This window comes from Oryx dammah, unplaced genomic scaffold (genome assembly GCF_014754425.2).
Source record: "Oryx dammah isolate SB20612 unplaced genomic scaffold, SCBI_Odam_1.1 HiC_scaffold_18, whole genome shotgun sequence".
Taxonomy (NCBI): Eukaryota; Metazoa; Chordata; class Mammalia; order Artiodactyla; family Bovidae; genus Oryx; species Oryx dammah.
The window spans coordinates 89404717-89423666 of record NW_024070202.1 but is presented as its reverse complement, the minus strand read 5'-3'; the positions used below and the strand labels follow the sequence as shown (position 1 = coordinate 89423666).

Below are 18950 nucleotides of genomic sequence, written 5' to 3'. Positions count from 1 at the left end.
AATATTTGCCATAAAGTGATGAGACCAGATGCCATGATCTTAGTTTTTTGAATTTTGAGTTTCAAGCTAGCTTTTTCACTCTCCTCTTTCATCCTTACTTAGCAGCTCTTTAGTTTCTCTTTGCTTTCTGCCACTAGAGTGGTATCATCTGCATATCTGAGGTTGTTGATATTTCTCCTGGTTGATATTTCCTCCTGTTTCATTCTTTATGATCATCCTTTCCCTCTCTCTTTACCAACCCCCCTGCCACACACACGAAGGTGTTCATCCTCTCCCTCTCTCTTCATGCCCACCCCCCCCATACACACAACCATACACACACACACGGTTGAAGACTACCTGTTTGGTCAAGGCTGTCAGGTAGGGAAGCAAAATTGGGTCAAGCCATGTGCCTGCAGGCCAACATCTACCTGTTTTGTTGTGTTCAGTTTGTCTGAACAGGGCGTTATATAGACCAGTGTGGTCCTATGATATTAAAATTAATGAATTAAACCGAAGCTTAGCTTAGACAATTTTGTAACTGTCACTGTTCATTTGTAAGCTATTATGCCATTCTAGTGAACTTTAATATTATAAAATTAAGATTGTAGGTTTAATACAGTTAAACGTCTGTAATCACATTAGACATGTTTGTATACAAATAAATCCTCTTGTTTTTTTCAGGTTTATGTTAAATCTGTAAGAGATTGTTCTGCAGAATCAATGTCTTCGGTAAGATGGTATTCATTTTAATATAGAAATGTACACTCTCCCACACACACATACCTATATATACATACAAATATGTATTCAGGCAACTTTATAGCTAGCTATAAAGTTTGAAATAGTATCAGTACAGTGGGAAAACATAAATCTCTGCTTTTTCAATACACAATGATATTACATTTGAGTTATATATTTGTGTAATAATTAACATCTGGTTTGTCTGTTACCTGGAATGTTTGCTTATATTTTGCAAAAGTTATGTACACAAGAAAATTAAAGTGGAAAAAAAAGCTGTATTGTATGAAGACACTAGGATTTTTGCTACTTCTAAATCTTAAGTAGTCATTTCTTTTGCTTTTCATCAGCTTATGTTTAAAACTGATTATTATACACTAAACTGTGATTTGATAAATTATGTAATTTTCAGTAAATAAGTTTTTTACACTTGTGACACATTTTGCTTTTCTTTTACAATCATTTTTTCAATATTCTTAAAAATATTATCTCATAGCAATGAAAAGGTTCCCATTTTTTCAAGTAAACTACTTGTTGCTCAGTGAAACTAGAATGAAGGTAATATGTTGATAAAGTTTAATATAAAGTTTATGTTCTACCTGTTCTTAAACTTTTACTTTCTGTTGAACAGCGTTTGTCAACTTTGTTTCTAGTTAACAGTAACTTCAGGGTATAGGCTTTAAATTCTGAATACTACCATAATAGTATAATTTAAATTTGTTATTTTGGGAAACAATAACCAATAAGAGGATTGATATACTTTTTTAAAAATATCAATTAATTCTGATATTAGTATTTTTCAAAATTGTTATAAATAGGTCAAGTTCAAATATTTGATTCATCCGTGCACCTGTAAATAAGGCAGAAGTAAATGAAAGCCTCTGAACTTAGGAAAATGACTCTGCTTTTCAATATACTGTCTAGGTTGGTCATAACTTTCCTCCCAAGGAGTAAGCGTCTTTTAATTTCATGGCTGCAGTCACCATCTGCAGTGACTTGGGACCCCCCAAAAATAAAGTCTGCCACTGTTTCCACTGTTTCCCCATTTATTTCCCATGAAGTGATGGGACCAGGTGCCATGATCTTTGTTTTTTGAATGTTGAGCTTTAAGCCAACTTTTTCACTCTCCTCTTTCACTTTCATCAAGAGGCTTTTTAGTTCCTCTTCACTTTCTGCCATAAGGGTGGTGTCATCTGCATATCTGAGGTTATTGATATTTCTCCTGGCAATCTTGATTCCAGCTTGTGCTTCTTCCAGCCCGGCGTTTCTCATGATGTACTCTGCATATAAGTTAAATAAGCAGGGTGACAGTATGCAGCCTTAATGTACTCCTTTCCCTATTTGGAACCAGTCTGTTGTTCCATGTCCAGTTCTAACTGTTGCTTTCTGACCTGCATATAGATTTCTTAAGAGGCAGGTCAGGTGGTCTGGTATTCCCATCTCTTTCAGGATTTTCTACAGTTTGTTGTGATCCACACAGTCAAAGGCTTTGGCATAGTCAATAAAGCAGAAATAGATGTTTTTCTGGCACTCTTGCTTTTTCCATGATCCATCGGATGTTGGCAATTTGATTTCTGGTTCCTCTGCCTTTTCTAAAACCAGCTTGAACATCTGGAGGTTCGTGGTTCATGTACTGCTGAAGCTTGGCTTGGAGAATTTTGAGCATTACTTTACTAACTTACCTGGAAGTATTTACCCAGAAACAACATGTCTCATTCAAGATGACTCAAGTCCCTCCTTGTTCAGGGATCAGGAGATCTATCTCATGTCTGTTTTGGAGTACAGCCCCTGCCAAGCTGTGTTTGCTCTTTAGAACTGTCCTGAGAAATCTTATCCCCAGAAACTTAATTTTGGGGTATTCATTGGGATGACACTCATCTGTAGTCCTGAATAGGTATCTGAGATCTCCCAGGGGCTCACAGGTATACTGAGTGTCCTCTTCTGTTTTTTCCCATGGCTTGACTCATGAGTAGTGAATCCAGGAGTCGTGTCTGAGTACCTTGACTCCTGCGAGGGTAGAAAGTATTACAGGGTAGGGGCCCTTCCATATGGGCTGGAGTTAAGCCTTTGGGACCCATCTTTGCAGACTTTAATCAGGACTTGAGTCCCTGGAGCATATAATGGTAGCTGTTTAGAATCTTTGGGGCCCTAATTGACACCCCACAGGTGTATATCTTGTTGGAAGTTCACAATGGCGATGGTATAAGACTGGAAGGTCTGAGCCTCTGAATCTTGGAAGAGGTCACTGACATAAACAAAAGGTCTCCCATATAGCATCTCATAAGGAGTAAGACCAACCTGTTCCTTAGGGGCAGTACAGATGTGGAGGAGAGCTATTGGCAAAGCCTTCTTCCATCCCAGGGAGGTCTCCTGGATTATTGTTTTATTGCTCATTTTAAGAAATGGTTTACCTAACACCTGTAAATCACTTCCCCTTTTATTTCCAAACTTATGTACAGTTATTTCATTATTTTCTTCTTTTATTACCATTTTAATGTCTTTATATCATTTGTATTCAAATCTGCCTTTATTTAGGCCTTAGTAAAATCTTCGTAGCAGTATAAGAAAAACAAATATATGCCATAAGTTTTGAAGTGATTCTAGTTAAGGTTAAAAACTAGAACTAAAATCTCTTAAACTGTTTTTTTTTTAAAGTTATATACAGATTGCAACATTAATAATTAAAGCTATTTATGAGAAAAACTAGTTTATACAGTTATACAGTAACCTTTATAAGCTGTGCATCTCTGTTTAGACACAAAGAAATAGATGCAGATCAATTTACTAACTTACAAATGGATCATAACATGATTCTAAAATCTAAATAAATACTTAATAATATTGATATATTCACTGTCTTTCTTTAGGCTCCAGCCACACATTATGTATATACACCCCTGAATCAACTTAAAGGTGGCATGATTGTGAATGTCTATGGTGTTGTGAAGTTCTTTAAACCTCCGTACCTAAGCAGAGGAACTGGTAGGTATTGGGTGAAGATTTTAATGGACTGGATCTGCTGTATTGGTTTCAACGCAGCTCCTTCGGTACTCTTAGGTCTTGCAGGCTCCATGCTGATTTGTCATTGTCAAACAATACTGATGCAGACTTTTTGGCCAGTTTTATTTATAAAATAAGTGTTGTCTTTAGGTTCTAAAGTATAAAGAAATTAAAAGGATGCTAAACAGTAACGTGACAGCATATGAAAGTATACATGAAAGAATAGAATAAGATAGAAAAGGTAAATATATAGCCACTTACAGAATACTGTAATACTGTAATGATGATTTGTAAATCATTTTAATTCTGGTATAGAAGTTAAATAACAAATGTATAAAAAAGAACCACCTGTAAATACATGTTAGTGAGTACACAGTATAAAAGGATAACGTTGTAATGTTGTAACATCAGTGACATAGAGTATGTGTTGGGAAGAGTAAAAGTGTAGCATTTTTGTGTGTGATAGTTTATTTTTTATCAGCTTGAGACAGTTTTAACTGTAAAATGTCTTACGTAAGTTTTATGTTAACCAAAAAGAAAATATCTATGGATGATACTCAAAAGAAAATGGGAAAGGAATCAGACCTATGTAATGACAAAAAAAAAAAAAAAATCAATGAAATACAAAGGAAGATCATAAGAGGAAACAGGGATCAAAAGAGCTACAAGTCAGAAAAAATTTAGCAAAATGGCAAGAGTAAGTTCTTCTTTAAATGTAAAAGGGTTAAACACCCTATTCAAAAAACTTGGGTTGTTTTTAAAGCTAATTGAAAAGATATAACCTATTCTCAGCAATGGCCGCAGGACTGGAAAAGGTCAGTTTTCATTCCAATTCCAAAGAAAGGCAATGCCAAAGAATGCTCAAACTACCACACAATTGCACTCATCTCACATGCTAGTAAAGTAATGCTCAAAATTCTCCAAGCCAGGCTTCAGCAATATGTGAACCATAAATGTCCAGATGTTCAAGCTGGTTTTAGAAAAGGCAGAGGGACCAGAGATCAAATTGCCAACATCCAATGGATCATGGAAAAAGCAAGAGAGTACCAGAAAAACATCGATTTCTGCTTTATTGACTATGCCAAAGCCTTTGACTGTGTGGATCACAATAAACTGTGGAAAATTCTGAAAGAGATGGGAATACCAGACCACCTGACCTGCCTCTTAAGAAATCTATATGCAGGTCAGGAAGCAACAGTTAGAACTGGACATGAGACAACAGACTGGTTCCAAATAGGAAAAGGAGTATGTCAAGGCTATATATTGTCACCCTGCTTATTTAACTTATATGCAGAGTGCATCATGAGAAACGCTGGACTGGAAGAAACACAAGCTAGAATCAAGATTGCCGGGAGAAATATCAATAACCTCAGATATGCAGATGACACCACCCTTATGGCAGAAAGTGAAGAAGAAGTAAAGAGCCTCTTGATGAAAGTGAAAGAGAAGAGTGAAAAAGATGGTATAAAGCTCAACATTCAGAAAACTTATATCATGGCATCTGGTCCCATCACTTCATAGCAAATAGATGGGGAAACAGTGCAAACAGTGGCTGACTTTATTTTTCTGGGCTCTAAAATCACTGCAGATGGTGATTGCAGCCATGGAATTAAGGATGCTTACTCCTTGGAAGGAAAGTTATGACCAACCTAGAAAGCATATTAAAAAGCAGAGACATTTCTTTGTCCACAAAGGTCTGTCTAGTCAAGGCTATGGTTTTTCCAGTAGTCATGTATGGATGTGAGAGTTGGACTATAAAGAAAACTGAGTGCCGAAGAATTGATGCTTTTGAACTGTGGTGTTGGAGAAGACTCTTGAGAGTCCCTTGGACTGCAAGGAGATCCAACCAGTCCATCCTAAAGGAGATCAGTCCTGGGTGTTCATTGGAAGGACAGATGTTGAAGCTGAAACTCCAATAATTTGGCCACCTGTTGTGAAGAGCTGACTCATTTGAAAAGACCCTGATGCTGGGAAAGATTGAGGGCAGGAGGAGAAGGGGACGACAGAGGATGAGATGGTTGGATGGCATCACCGACTCAATGGACATGGGTTTGAGTGGACTCCAGGAGTTGGTGATGGACAGGGAGGCCTGGCTTGCTACGTAAGGTTCATGAGGTTGCAAAGAATCAGACACTTCTGAATAACTGAACTGAACTGAACCTATTCTATATAAAAGTGCAAATTTTTTAAAACAGACTAAAGCAAACTAATGTGTTCAGAAAGCCTGAATTTCAGTTTTCTGAGAGTTAATGTATTTAACAGACAATGCACTTTCATCTTGGTTTAATTCAGTTCAGCATTAAATTTCACATTTATTACTCTGTTGAGTCTAACTTTAAACAACAGTTTGTAAAACGGATCGTTTTATGTATTATTAATAAAAACTATACTGTCAGTTTTAAGGTGTAGCCATATTTTAAGATGTAAAAATATGAAACGGGTGGTGGTAATGAAACATTTTCTTTATCTACTGTGTGTCTGCCAACTGCTGTGGCTCAAGCTGAGAACACTAAGATGTTCCTAGTGAGTTAATATTCTTTAAGATTTAATTTATTAAATTGTTGTTTAGTCACTAAGTTGTATCTGACTCTTTTGGGACTCCATGGACTGTAGCCTGCCAGGCTCCTCTGTTCATGGGATTTCCTAGGCAAGAATACTGGAGTGGGTTTCCATTTCCTTCTCCAGGGGACCTTCCTGACCTAAGGATCGAAGCATGTCTCCTGCGTTTTAGACAGATTATTTACTGAGCCACCTGGGAAGCCCTAATTAGATTACATATGTAAATTTTATTATGAAATGGCCTCTAAGTTTACTCCTTGCTTTGTTGGATGGAGGAAAATTTTATTTTCATGTGGTCCGAATATTTTGTTAATGTATAGGTGCAACTTAGTTTATGTGAAAATGATTATGTGAAGCCTATTAAATCTAGAGATAAGAAGTTTGAAATAGAAGGTAGCTAAGTTTGAAGAGCCCAAAGGGATGTTTTATTGAAAACCCTGATTTCTGTTATTTTAGGAGTAGGGGAAAAAATTAAACCCTAAGGTTGAAGCAGAGAATTTTTTGTTTGAATTTCTCAAATATTTTCATTCAACTTTACCTTTTTGCGAAGTCTACATTCCATACCCCATCATACCATTCAAAATACACATGCATACTTTCACTTTAGTAGTTTCTTCTCATTCAGTTTTCCCCCCTGAATTTTACATTGCTCATTCTGAGAATTCTGTTACTGTGATCCTTTTCCAATGGTGAGTTATCCCGCTGGCTTTCATTGGCCTGCCAAATTTAGGAATAAGCAACATATTGGTAATAATGTTCCTCTAACTTGGTAGAAGATATAATTTTAAAACTTTTTTGCACTTGGTGTGTTGCAAATGCTTTTCATTAGAAGTTTATAGTAAATTAATCAGCAAGTATATTATGTTAAAAAAATAACATGAAATTAGAAAATAAAAAGATAGCTGTTTTTAAAACAGCTGTGATGATTCAACACTAATTTTATATAGCATAATCATTTTCTTCTGACAGTGTTATTAATTCATGTGTATATAATGAAAGCACTGGGAAACTATATAATGTTTATTATATATTCTATGCATCTTATATGTCTCTCAGATATCCAGTCCCTACATGTCTCTGTTTCTTCTAAGATACTAGTTTAAAATGAGTGTCATCAATTTTTTCTGAATATATTCATTGAAACTCTAAAATAGGTCTGAAGATATAGGGAGATATCTTTACAAGCAAGATAATAGTAAGATAGTAGCATTTTCAAACTATCTGTCTTTTCATTTTAGTTATACTTACATTTTTATTTCTGTTTGATAGAGTTCATCCTTCAACATGCTGCAGGAGAGTCAGACAGAAAGCTCTGATTTTTTTGTTCAGGAAAGGATCAACTTCATTGATATTACCACTGAGAAGTACTAGAATAAATGTACAGGAATAACCCACAGCTGTGCCTCTTTTGTATGATATAAAGCAACCTTATGTCACAAATACATGGCCACAACCTAAATATTACATCTTAATGTACAAAATAGTTATGTGGAGGACAGTTACCTTTATGCAACTCAAACTTAGTTAGGTGGATAAAAACTCTCTTACATATCATCAGCTAGAATTTTTCATTAACATTCATTTTATAAATGTTCAATTCAGTGCAGTAGAGGCAATTTGGTGCAATTTTGCATCCTTACTACTTGGCTGGAACTTTTCTTGAAGGCTTTCCTCCTCTTTGATAATGATTACACATGACCTGTAGCACATTGCCATCTTGTGCAAATAAACCATTGCACATGCTTTATTTCCTAAGCTTTGTATTCAGTCTCAGGGCAGTTGCAGCTTTTATTCTTCCAGAGGTCTTATCAATCCTGTGTTAAAAGGACTACAGATATTCAGTCTCTTACTCATTTGTGATAAGATGTCATGAAAACCAAGAATATCTCAGGAATAATGAGAACACCATGTATTGAAAGATCATTGTATCATCAAAATTTATTTTGATAATCACTCATTGGGGTACTTAATATGGCCTCTTTCATGTAGGAAGACAAGGTTATTGTCACCTTTTTGGGATTTTGAGATTTCTAGCAGTTACCTCCTGTGAAAGCCTTATAGTTACTTTCACTTTACAGAGTTGGATATAAAGAGCTAGGTATGTAGTGTTTCATCTTGTACAGATAACATTGGGCATATTTTCTTAGATAACACATATAAAGGAATTTATTTTTAACTTTGTCTCAGATTTTAAGAAATAGCTTAATACTTACTTTAAACTTGAGACACCTTTACTCTGTTCTTATTGTCTGTTCTTACTAAGTAAAGCGCATAGAGGCAGGCCATAAATCATTTCCATCCAGATCTGTTAACAGTGTATAGTGATGCTTGCTTGGTTAATATAATCCCTGCTCACAGAGCAAATGGGATGAGTAGGGGGAACTCTTGTTTGTGCTTATTCTTCCTAATATTTGAGTCCAGAGGAAGGGAGCGAATAGTCAGAGTAATTGTATCATCTGTTTTTATTGTTTACCTCTGCTTTTTCCATTCTCTCTCCACCTCTGAGGCCCTAGAGGTCTCAGCCTTTTTGTGCCATGTAGTATGGCCCATCACCTGTGGCTTGCAAGCTTTCCTCAGGAATGCTTTATGTTTGAAATTATTTTCATACCTCACCTTCCATCAAAAATTCTCAATATCAGAAAAAAACAGCTTGGTTAAACTGACCAGTTTTGGATGTTACAGTGTTTTTAGAAGTGGACTTCTTCTACTCAGTTTCTTAGAAAAAGGACACCTGTTGCAGCTCCTTCCTGAGCAGTACAATCAAATTACTAACTTATGTCTACAACATTGGATTTCTAAGAGCTCCTTTCTATTTTACTTACTTTTAGTTTTTAGGTTAGAGTGCTAGGATATAGAGCCCCAGGACTTTTATCTTTTTCTGTTTTGTTAAATGTTCTACTCTGGATTACTAGTTTTGGTTTTGTAAAAATGCTGTTTTCACTTATAAAAACGTCTTAGCCATTTATGCATTAATGTCATATGGCATAATTGTTTGAATATTTTTGTTTTGCATGAGTTATATTGGTTGCCTACTGATGATATAGCTAGTGTCTTTTAATTTCACAAAGGATAATAATAAATTCCCACATTTTCTACATTTAAATGGTTGAAAAAGCATTTATTAAATACTGGATGATTAATGACTCTTTGGTACTCCATATAATCCAAGAGCTTTTCTGATTCATCAAAGATTGAAACATCTGGTGTAACACAAATTATGTGTAATATTTAATTATATTTTTAACTTTTTACAATTGATAATGCATCTTTAGATGTTTTGATTGTTTTGTAGTCTTCAACCTTTATGAAAGTATGATGACAGCTATGTAGAACCTGCTCTAGAAAAATACATGTGCATGTGTAAAGACTTACACATACAATATCAAAGATTCATTCCCTGCTTCCTTTGAGCTTCACATTGGAAACTCCTGATCTGTAATACGTTTAGACTCACTTATCTGAATACTCAGTTAATATCAAAGCTACAGCATATGTATTGGTTTAATGTATGGCATTTAAAACTAAATATATAGTTTGTTTTTCAGTTCACTCATTTGCATTTATTCAGCAAACACTGACAAATGTGCCAGGTGTTGTATTAGACATGAAACATTCAAAGATTTGTGTAATTGTTTTCCACCCTCACAAAATTAAAATTTACAGTTTAGACATAATCATTACAATAATTATAATTATTCATGGTTTCACTTTGGTTTTAGTCTTTCCCCAATTTGTAAAATTCTAGTTGTCCATTTTATTGTTAAAAATGAACAGAATCGTCATTGTGAAGCATACTAAACTTTTTGAATGTGTATTTTAAAGCTGACTGGTGGATTTACCTTTTATATGAGATGAAGGTTGTGGGCAGGTATGGAGTTTTCCATTTCTCTCGAGCTAAAGCATTATGTCTAGTTGAATGAGTTGAGACTTCTCAATTGCTTGGCTGTCTTACTTTCATGACGGGAGGGCAGCCAGAGCACGGCTAGTCATCACTTATCTCTTTAAGGATTTAGAAAGGAGAGCTAAGCCTCTCTTCACTGTTTTCAGGCTATTCTGTCCATGCCAGTAGGAAATATTTAGGTTTCCACTTGGAGTGGAAGGTGAGGAAAGATCTTTCTTATTCTGTCACTGAACCTTTGTATGGATTGCTTTCTTATACTCAAGATGACTTCTTTGAGGTTTGTGGCATCCCCTCTTTCCTGTCCATATCCTAGGAATACGTCTCTCAGAACCTTTTCCTCTAAAAAATTATTAGCCCACTTACTATGTTTCATGAGTTTATAGTTTTGATTATTTCAGTGAATAATATGTGTTTTCTCATTCTTTCATGAAACTTGTACATTCTTTTATTCATTCAATTAGAAAATGTCTTTGGCTAGCCTGTGTAGCATTATACTATAGTTAGTTGTTGTCTAAAGATGGAGACTAATAGATTGTTGTCCATAGATAAAATAACTCTCAGAGTTTATAAGTGAGAGAGATCCAGAGGTAATCAGCTAGTTAATACGAGGCACAGTTGTATTATGCTGTGACTAAAGGAATAAACAGCATGCTTTTAGAGTGGGAATGCAGAGATTAATGCTAAAGGAGAAAAGTTTTTAGGAGATGTAGCCCTTTGAGCTGAACTTTAAAGGATATTGGATTTTGATAGAAGAGGAAGAAGAGGTAACATTCCAGACTTTGAAAATGGCAACAACAGTTGTCAGCTTTATAATAAAATGTGTACTAGTGCTGAAGCAGTCAACTTAAATATAATTTGAAGCAATAGAATGTCAGCAGTATATTGATGCATACTTTTATGCTCTTGTAGCAGGCTTTTTTAGGGATCATTATTAAGGACCTATGATACACTGTGATGTGCTCCTTGTTTATATTCTTGAATAAAATTTTTAAAAATAGTATTTAATTTATGGTTTTCATATGTGGTAAAACAGCCTTGTTCAGATTGTATTGGTTGTACATACAGTCAACATCTTCATATGCTAGAACTGTCATGTATCAATCATTGACAGTTGGTCTTTACAAGGTTATTCAGAATTATTACAAATATATTTTAAGTGGACTTCCCTACAGCTCAGGTGGTGAAGAATCTGCCTGCAATGCAACAGACCCAGGTTTGATCCTTGGGTCAGGAAGATCCCCTGGAGAAGGAAATGGCAACCCACTCCATATTCTTGCCTGGAGAATCCCATGGACAGAGGAGTCTGGGGGGCTACAGTCCACGGGGTCACAAAGAATGGGACACAACTAAGTGACTAACACACACTCATATTTTAAGTGGCTATCAATGTAATACTTCATTATATTATTTCACAGGTCTAATGGATTCTATTAATATTGGGCTCACAAAAATTACTTTTAAGTTACAAAAAACTTTGATTTCTATCTGCATTTTTAAGATTTTCTTCTACTTCAGTATATTACTTTCCCTCCCAACTTCACATACATCAACTAAGAAAATAAAAATATATTCTCTTCCATATTTTTCAGTTTGGTTGTCCGTTTTCAGTGATTCCTGGTAGCTTCTTACTCTTTTTCATCGTATATGTTATAGATGATTTCCCCAGCATTTTGGTTTTGTGCTGATAGTTTTTGAAATATAAATGTTTATAGTGCTTGTGGAGTCATAATTTGTTTGTTTGGAGAGTCTTACCCATAGAAGATCTGCAAAAAGATTTTTTTCTTTAAAATTATTTTATATTTTTTAAAGCTGGATGTATTGCCTGGAATTTATTTTGTATTTAGTGTGCAGTGATCTCACTTTTTATTGGTAACTGCCTTGTTTCAAAATCATCTACTAAATATTATGATGTGTGTAAGTCATGTATATTATCTGTACCTTCATATAAGGATCTGTGGAAGAACAGCTAACAGAGAGCCTGGGGTGAATTCTCTTCTCCCAGTGTATGATCTGCAACAGGTCTCCTCAAAAAAGAGGACTATTCAGATGTTGCCCAATTTTTAATCATTAGGCAGAGTATTTACTAGTCTCTACATGAGTTTTTTATGCCACTCCACTCCTCATCTTCAAGGCTTTTGTCTCCTTTGCAAACCTTCTTGAGCCACCACTGCACTGTATGTTCGTTAACAGTTCCTAAGCCGTGTGTGTTGTTGTTGTTGCAAGTTGTCTCCACTGCTTTACAATCCATTTGAACTTGAATAAGAAAATTACTCAAATTTGCTTTTTGTCTAACATTATTTCCATAGTCTAAAATAAATATGCAGTAAGCAGCAAGTAAGTCAAACCAGTCAGTCCTACATGAAAGCAACCCTGAATACTCACTGGAAGGACTGATGCTGAAGCTGAAGCTCCAATACTTTGACTACCTGATGAGAAGAGCTGACTCATTGGAAAAAACCCTGATGCTGGAAAAGATTGAGGGCAGGAAGAGAAGGGGGTGACAGAGGATGAGAGGGTTAGATAGCATCACTGACTCAATGGACATGAATTTGAGCAAACTCTGGGGGATGGTGAGGGACAAGGAAGCCTGGTGTGCTGTAGTCCATGGGGTCGGAAAGAGTTGGTCATGACTTAGCAACTGAACAACAACAATAGTTAAGTCAGCAAAAAAAAGGGAGAAATGCGTATTAAAATGATGGATAATATAACCATATTTATTGAAGAATGTATTCCAATATCAAAGAGCAAAATTCAATAAAGCAAAACCGTGATTACTTTTACACCAAACTAATATTTTTATGCCTTTATGTACACTTCATTTAGAGAGCCTCACTTTGCTTCTGGCTTCTTTCATCTAGCATAATGATTTTGAGGCTCCATGCTGTAGCATGTATTAGTAGTTTATTCCTTTTTATTGATGAATATCAATATACTTTTATAGTTATTTTAAAAGCATTCATTTTATCTACCTTACTATAAGCACAAACTCTGGAAAGATAAAGACCACTGCTAGTTTTAATATAAATCCTTAAACCTAGTATACCATCTATGACCTGTGGTTGCTTAATACATAGAGTAAAACATAAGAGGAAAATGCCTCCAGGCGTAATTCTAGAATAACATTTATAAACTTGTCGAGTATCTGTTTACCTGCCTACTTACTTTCCTGTCTAATCTGTGTGTATGTGCACACATGTATTTAGAACCTATATCTCTATCATCCTGTTTATGCTTTCTTCTCTTCCTACTTCCCGTGGTCTTTTCCAATATTATAAAAACATGAGTGGAAATTATGTTAACTTCATACCAGCATAGTTAAAGAGTGCTGTTATGTATTATATAGCAAGTATCCTTGTAAACAGATAAGGTTGTAGCATATAGTATCACCTGAGTTCAGTGATTTGCCTTCATGGCTTTTACTTTAGTATTTCAATAATAAACTTTCATACAGACAGAAAACTGTTGGGGAAATACTGATTGGTTTAAAAGCAACACAGCTCTAGTATTGATAATAGATAAAAGATGGTAAAGCAACTTTCATGGAGGAATTTTTTGTGGATTACATAATTTATGCATGCATGCATGCTTCTTTGATTAAAGACTTTGCTTAGATGAACTACCAGCTTTTCCTTATAATATAACTCTAAGGCAATTTACACTTAATCATACTGAGGAAATTAGGTGATTGCAGACTATAGGGCTTAATTTATCATTTGTTACCTTTTCTAGATTTATATCAAATTACATGAAGTATTACCTAAGTGTTAAAGTAGTTAAAACACTTTGTCAGTTTAAACATGAAGTCTTACTAAAGCATTAGTTAAAGTCAATCCTTTATCAAAAGTTTAAATATGTGTTTTAGAGGTTATTTGGGGGTTCCAGGTGGCTCAGTGGTAGAGAATCTGCCTGCCACTGAAGGGGACACCAGAGATGCAGGTTTGATCCCTGGGTCAGGAGGATCCCCTGGAGGAGGAAATGGCAACCCACTCCAGTATTCTTGCCTATAGAATCCCATGGACAGAGGAGCCTGGCTGCCTACAGTCTGTGGGATCACAAAGGGGTGGACGCAAATGTGCACACATGTACACATACACAGACATTATATTAATATGTTATTTAGATAAAATAAAGAATAGTGATTTATTAGATGTCTTTCTACTCTTCGTAGTTTCTCTACTGGTATTAGCTTTCAAGAAAAGAAACTTAAATTACCTTTGTTTTTCATACTGTTCATGGGGTTCTCAACGCAAGAATACTGAAGTGGTTTACCATTCCCTTCTCCAGTGGACCAGAAAGACTAGAGATCTCTTCAAGAAAATTACAGATACCAAGAAAACATTTCATGTAAAGATGGGCACAATAAAGGACAGAAATGGTAGAGACCTAACAGAAGCAGAAGATATTAAAAAGAGGTGGCAAGAATACACAGAAGAACTGTACAAAAAAGGTCTTCACAACCCAGATAATCATAATGGTATGATCACTCACCTAGAGCTAGACATCCTGGAATGTGAAGTCAAGTGGGCCTTAGGAAGCATCACTACGAACAAGCTAGTGGAGGTGATGGAATTCCAGTTGACCTATTTCAGATCCTGAAAGATGATGCTGTGAAAGTGCTGCACTCAATATGCCAGCAAATTTGCAAACTCAGCAGTGGCCACAGGACTGGAAAAGGTCAGTTTTCATTACAATCCCAAAGAAAGGTAATGCCAAAGAATGCTCAAACTACCACATAATTGCGCTCATCTCACATGCTAGTAAAGTAATACTCAAAATTCTCCAAGCCAGGCTTCAGCAGCACGTGAACCATGAACTTCCAGATGTTCAAGCTGGTTTTAGAACGTGCAGAGGAACTAGAGATCAAATTGCCAACATCCACTGGATCATCGAAAAAGCAAGAGAGTTCCAGAAAAACATCTATTTCTGCTTTATTGACTATGCCAAAGCCTTTGACTGTGTGGATCACAAGAAACTGTGGAAAATTCTGAAAGAGATGAGAATATCAGACCACCTGACCTGCCTTTTGAGAAACCTGTATGCAGGTCAGGAAGCAACAGTTAGAATTGGACATGGAACAACAGACTGGTTCCAAATAGGAAAAGGAGTACATCAAGGCTGTACATTGTCACCCTGCTTATTTAACTTCTATGCAGAGTACATCATGAGAAATGCTGGGCTGGATGAAGCACAAGCCGGAATCAAGATTGCCGGGAGAAATATCAATAACCTCAGATATGCAGATGACACCACCCTTATGGCAGAAAGTGAAGAGGAACTAAAGAACCTCTTGATGAAAGAGGAGAGTGAAAAAGTTGGCTTAAAGCTCAACATTCAGAAAACTAAGATAATGGCATCCAGTCCCATCACTTCAAGGCAAATAGATGGGAAAAAGTGGCTGACTTTATTTTTCTGGGCTCCAGAATCACTGTAGATGATGATTGCAGCCATGAAATTAAAAGACACTTACTCCTTGGAAGGAAAGTTATGACCAACCTAGACAGCATATTCAAAAGCAGAGACATTACTTTGCCAACAAAGGTCCGTCTAGTCGAGGCTATGGTTTTTCCAAAGAGTTGGACTATAAAGAAAGCTAAGCGCTAAAGAATTGCTGCTTTTGAACTGTGGTGTTGGAGAAGACTCTTGAGAGTCTGTTGGACTGCAAGGAGATCCAACCAGTTCATCCTAAAGGAGATCAGTCCTGGATGTTCATTGGAAGGACTGATGTTGAAGCTGAAACTCCAATACTTTGGCCACGTGATGCGAAGAGCTGACTCATTTGAAAAGACCCTGACACTGGGAAAGATTGAGGGCAGGAGGAGAAGGGGACGACAGAGGATGAGATGGTTGGATGGCATTACCGACTCAATGGACATGAGTTTGAGTAAACTCCGGGAGTTGGTGATGGACAGGGAGGCCTGGCGAGCTGTGGTTCATGGTCACAAACAGTCGGACACGACTGAGCAACTGAACTGAACTGAACCTTTGTTTTGTAACTCTGTTATTAAAATACAAAGTTCTAGGTTGACTGTGACTTCACAGTTTTGTTTTGTTTTTTTTTCATTCATTTGGGAGTCAAAAATGAGGCATGGGGAAAATAACTATTTTTATTATTTTAGGTAGTCATTATTGTAGGATTATTTATCTGTTGGAAGACTTGTTTGACAGTTTGCCCTGTTAGTATTTGTTAAAATGAGTAGCTTGGTTTCCAGTTATGTTAGGAATAATGGTAATTTTTGAAAGAACCTGAAAGCTGTTTAATATTTCATTTGTATTGCTACTTTATTGTTCTTCAGGGCAGATTATTGGACAGATTTTTTTTTTTAATGCCTCCTATTTCTTGGATCTGAAGTTTTGTTTGTTTTATAACTGTATACATATCTAAACACCAAAATATATAAAATTTTAGTTTGAAACTCCTCATTATTTTTGTAGATAACCTTAGGAGAGTCTGAGAACTTCCTCATGTTTAGTTGTGCTCTTCTAGAGAGCTTGTTTTGTAGCTAGTAGATGATGTTTTGAAGAACATTGCCCGTGGTGCAGGAGACCCAGGTTTGGGAAGATTCCCTGATGAAGGGCTTGGCAACCACTCCGGTATTCTTGTCTGGAGGATCTCATGTACAGAGGAGCCTGGTAGGCCACAGTCCATAGGGTTGCAAAAAGTCAGACAGAACTAAAATGACTTACCACACATGTATATATTAATGTTACCCTTTGAATGTATAGTATAAATTTGAGAGCAAAGTTGTTTTTGAAATAAGACACATTCTGCTGAAATGTATAACTTCTACCCAAATGGCTTAAGTAGATTGTTTTTCAAGTTTCTTCATAAACTTCCAACTTTCTGAGAGTTGTATGATAACCTTACCTTCCCATCTCCTCTTTGAGTGAAAACACATTCAAAAAAATTCTTTTTTGGTTAAAAACTGAGAAGGACTTTTTTAAAAAAGAAGTTTGGAATAGAAAAAACAATGAAAATTAACTTATGCCTTGGATTATTTCTTACAATTTTTTTATACTTTTAGTTTTTTACTTTTAGAAATTTGAAAATTTTTGCTTTACTTGGAAAACAGTATCAGGACTTCATAGAATTTGTGTGTATACCTGGATGTTATTACCAGTTGAAAACCAGTGAATTTAATTTTTAGGGTGGAGTGATAAACCAAATACATATTCTCTGCAGAAATTTCATGATAAGAAACCTCATATTTTATGCTAAATATTAGAGAGATTTGTTGTTGAATGCATTATATAAATTAGATTTAAAGCAAAAGGTTAATGGAACCATGTACCAGCAACAGAATAAGAAGTACACATGAATTTCCGTTACCACTAAAAACAATTTTGATCATTTAATCATAAACAAAGTGTGTATACCCCACTCCCTACCAAAAACTCAACAGCTGTCGATCAGTTTTTAGCAGACTCTTCAGGCTTCTCTTAACTCCTCTCAGTTTCCCAGTACATAAAATACTTTTGAGAAACTGGTATCATCACCCACAATCACCTTCTATAACTGAAATAAGATTCATATAGAATTACAGATAAGAAAGCATTTCAAATTGAAAAAGAAGAAAGATCAAAATTATGGTTTATTGATTTCTTTATATCTTCCATAATACTGTCAAACTATTTTCTTTCATTCTTGGTACTTTGAGATAAGTTTATTAATACCTTTTAATTTCTGATATACCTAATTCAGGATTTTTTGAGAATTTAACAGGTCAAAAGATTCTATAAAGGTGTTCTATTCAAAGAGCTAATGAAAATACTGTTATAAAGGAAATATATAATTTAAAAACTACTTGTTTTTCTCAGCATTTTAATAAAAATATTTAAATATACAAAATATTTAAAGGAATTATGCAATGAACACCCATATATACTGACCATTGTTGGTGAGTCCATTAGTTAATTTCTTTTTTGATCCTTTTCAGAGTAAGTTGAAGATATCAGTACACATTATCCGTAAATATTTTAGGATGTACGTTGCTAACTATCAACTAGAGTTCAGTGTTTATATGCGGTTCTTTTTTTGTGGGGGAAACTGTTACATGCAATGAAATGTATGAGGATTTTGTTCATGTTGATCCACTTAAATCCATTATATGTAGTACAAGTTTATGAATATGTTTTTGTCTATCCATAATAATATAAAATCAAATACTGTAATACTATTGGATATTCAAAAAATGAAAAGCTTTATCACTTTATTGCTTGAAAATCCTCATTTTTATAGGAAATACTAAATAAAGGTCTATAAGCTTTAAAGAAGATAGAAGAAGATAAACTTTAAAGAAGATAAAGAAGATGGAAACTGAATCTTAGACTTTTCTGATGGTCTTTAAGCTTTTGCCAAGAAGGTTGCTAGTTACTTATATTATTAGGGACAAGTTATAAGGTTACATTTTTCACTGGGTTTTAGTTCACCCAGTTGTTTCAAAGTTTATTTTGGTTGTTTTTCTTGTTCAGTCACCCAGTCATGTCTGACTGTTTGTGACCCATGGACTGCAGCATGCCAGGCCTCCTTGTCCCTCACCATCTCACAGAGTTTGCCCAAGTTCCTGTCCATTGCATCAGTGATGCTATCCACCCATCTCATCCTCTGACACCCTCTTCTTCTACCCTCAATCTTTCCCAGCATCAGAGAATTTTCCAATGAGTTGGCTGTTTGCATCAGATGACCAAAATACTGGAGCTTCAGCTTCAGCATCAGTCTTTCCAACGAGTATTCATGGTTGATTTCCTTTAAGAATGATTGGTTTGAGGAGTC

At 35.5% G+C, this 18950-nt stretch overlaps 1 protein-coding gene across 5 annotated transcripts in view; it reads left to right on the top strand.

Moving 5' to 3' along the window:
* Positions 1–18950, top strand: part of POT1 (protection of telomeres 1) — a 93183-nt gene that overhangs the window by 21711 nt on the left and 52522 nt on the right. For all 5 annotated transcript variants that reach the window (XM_040259564.1, XM_040259565.1, XM_040259567.1 and 2 more), the window contains 2 exons: positions 664–711; positions 3588–3702. In XM_040259564.1, the coding sequence (XP_040115498.1) occupies positions 664–711; positions 3588–3702 (163 nt within the window). The remainder of the gene's footprint in view (positions 1–663; positions 712–3587; positions 3703–18950) is intronic.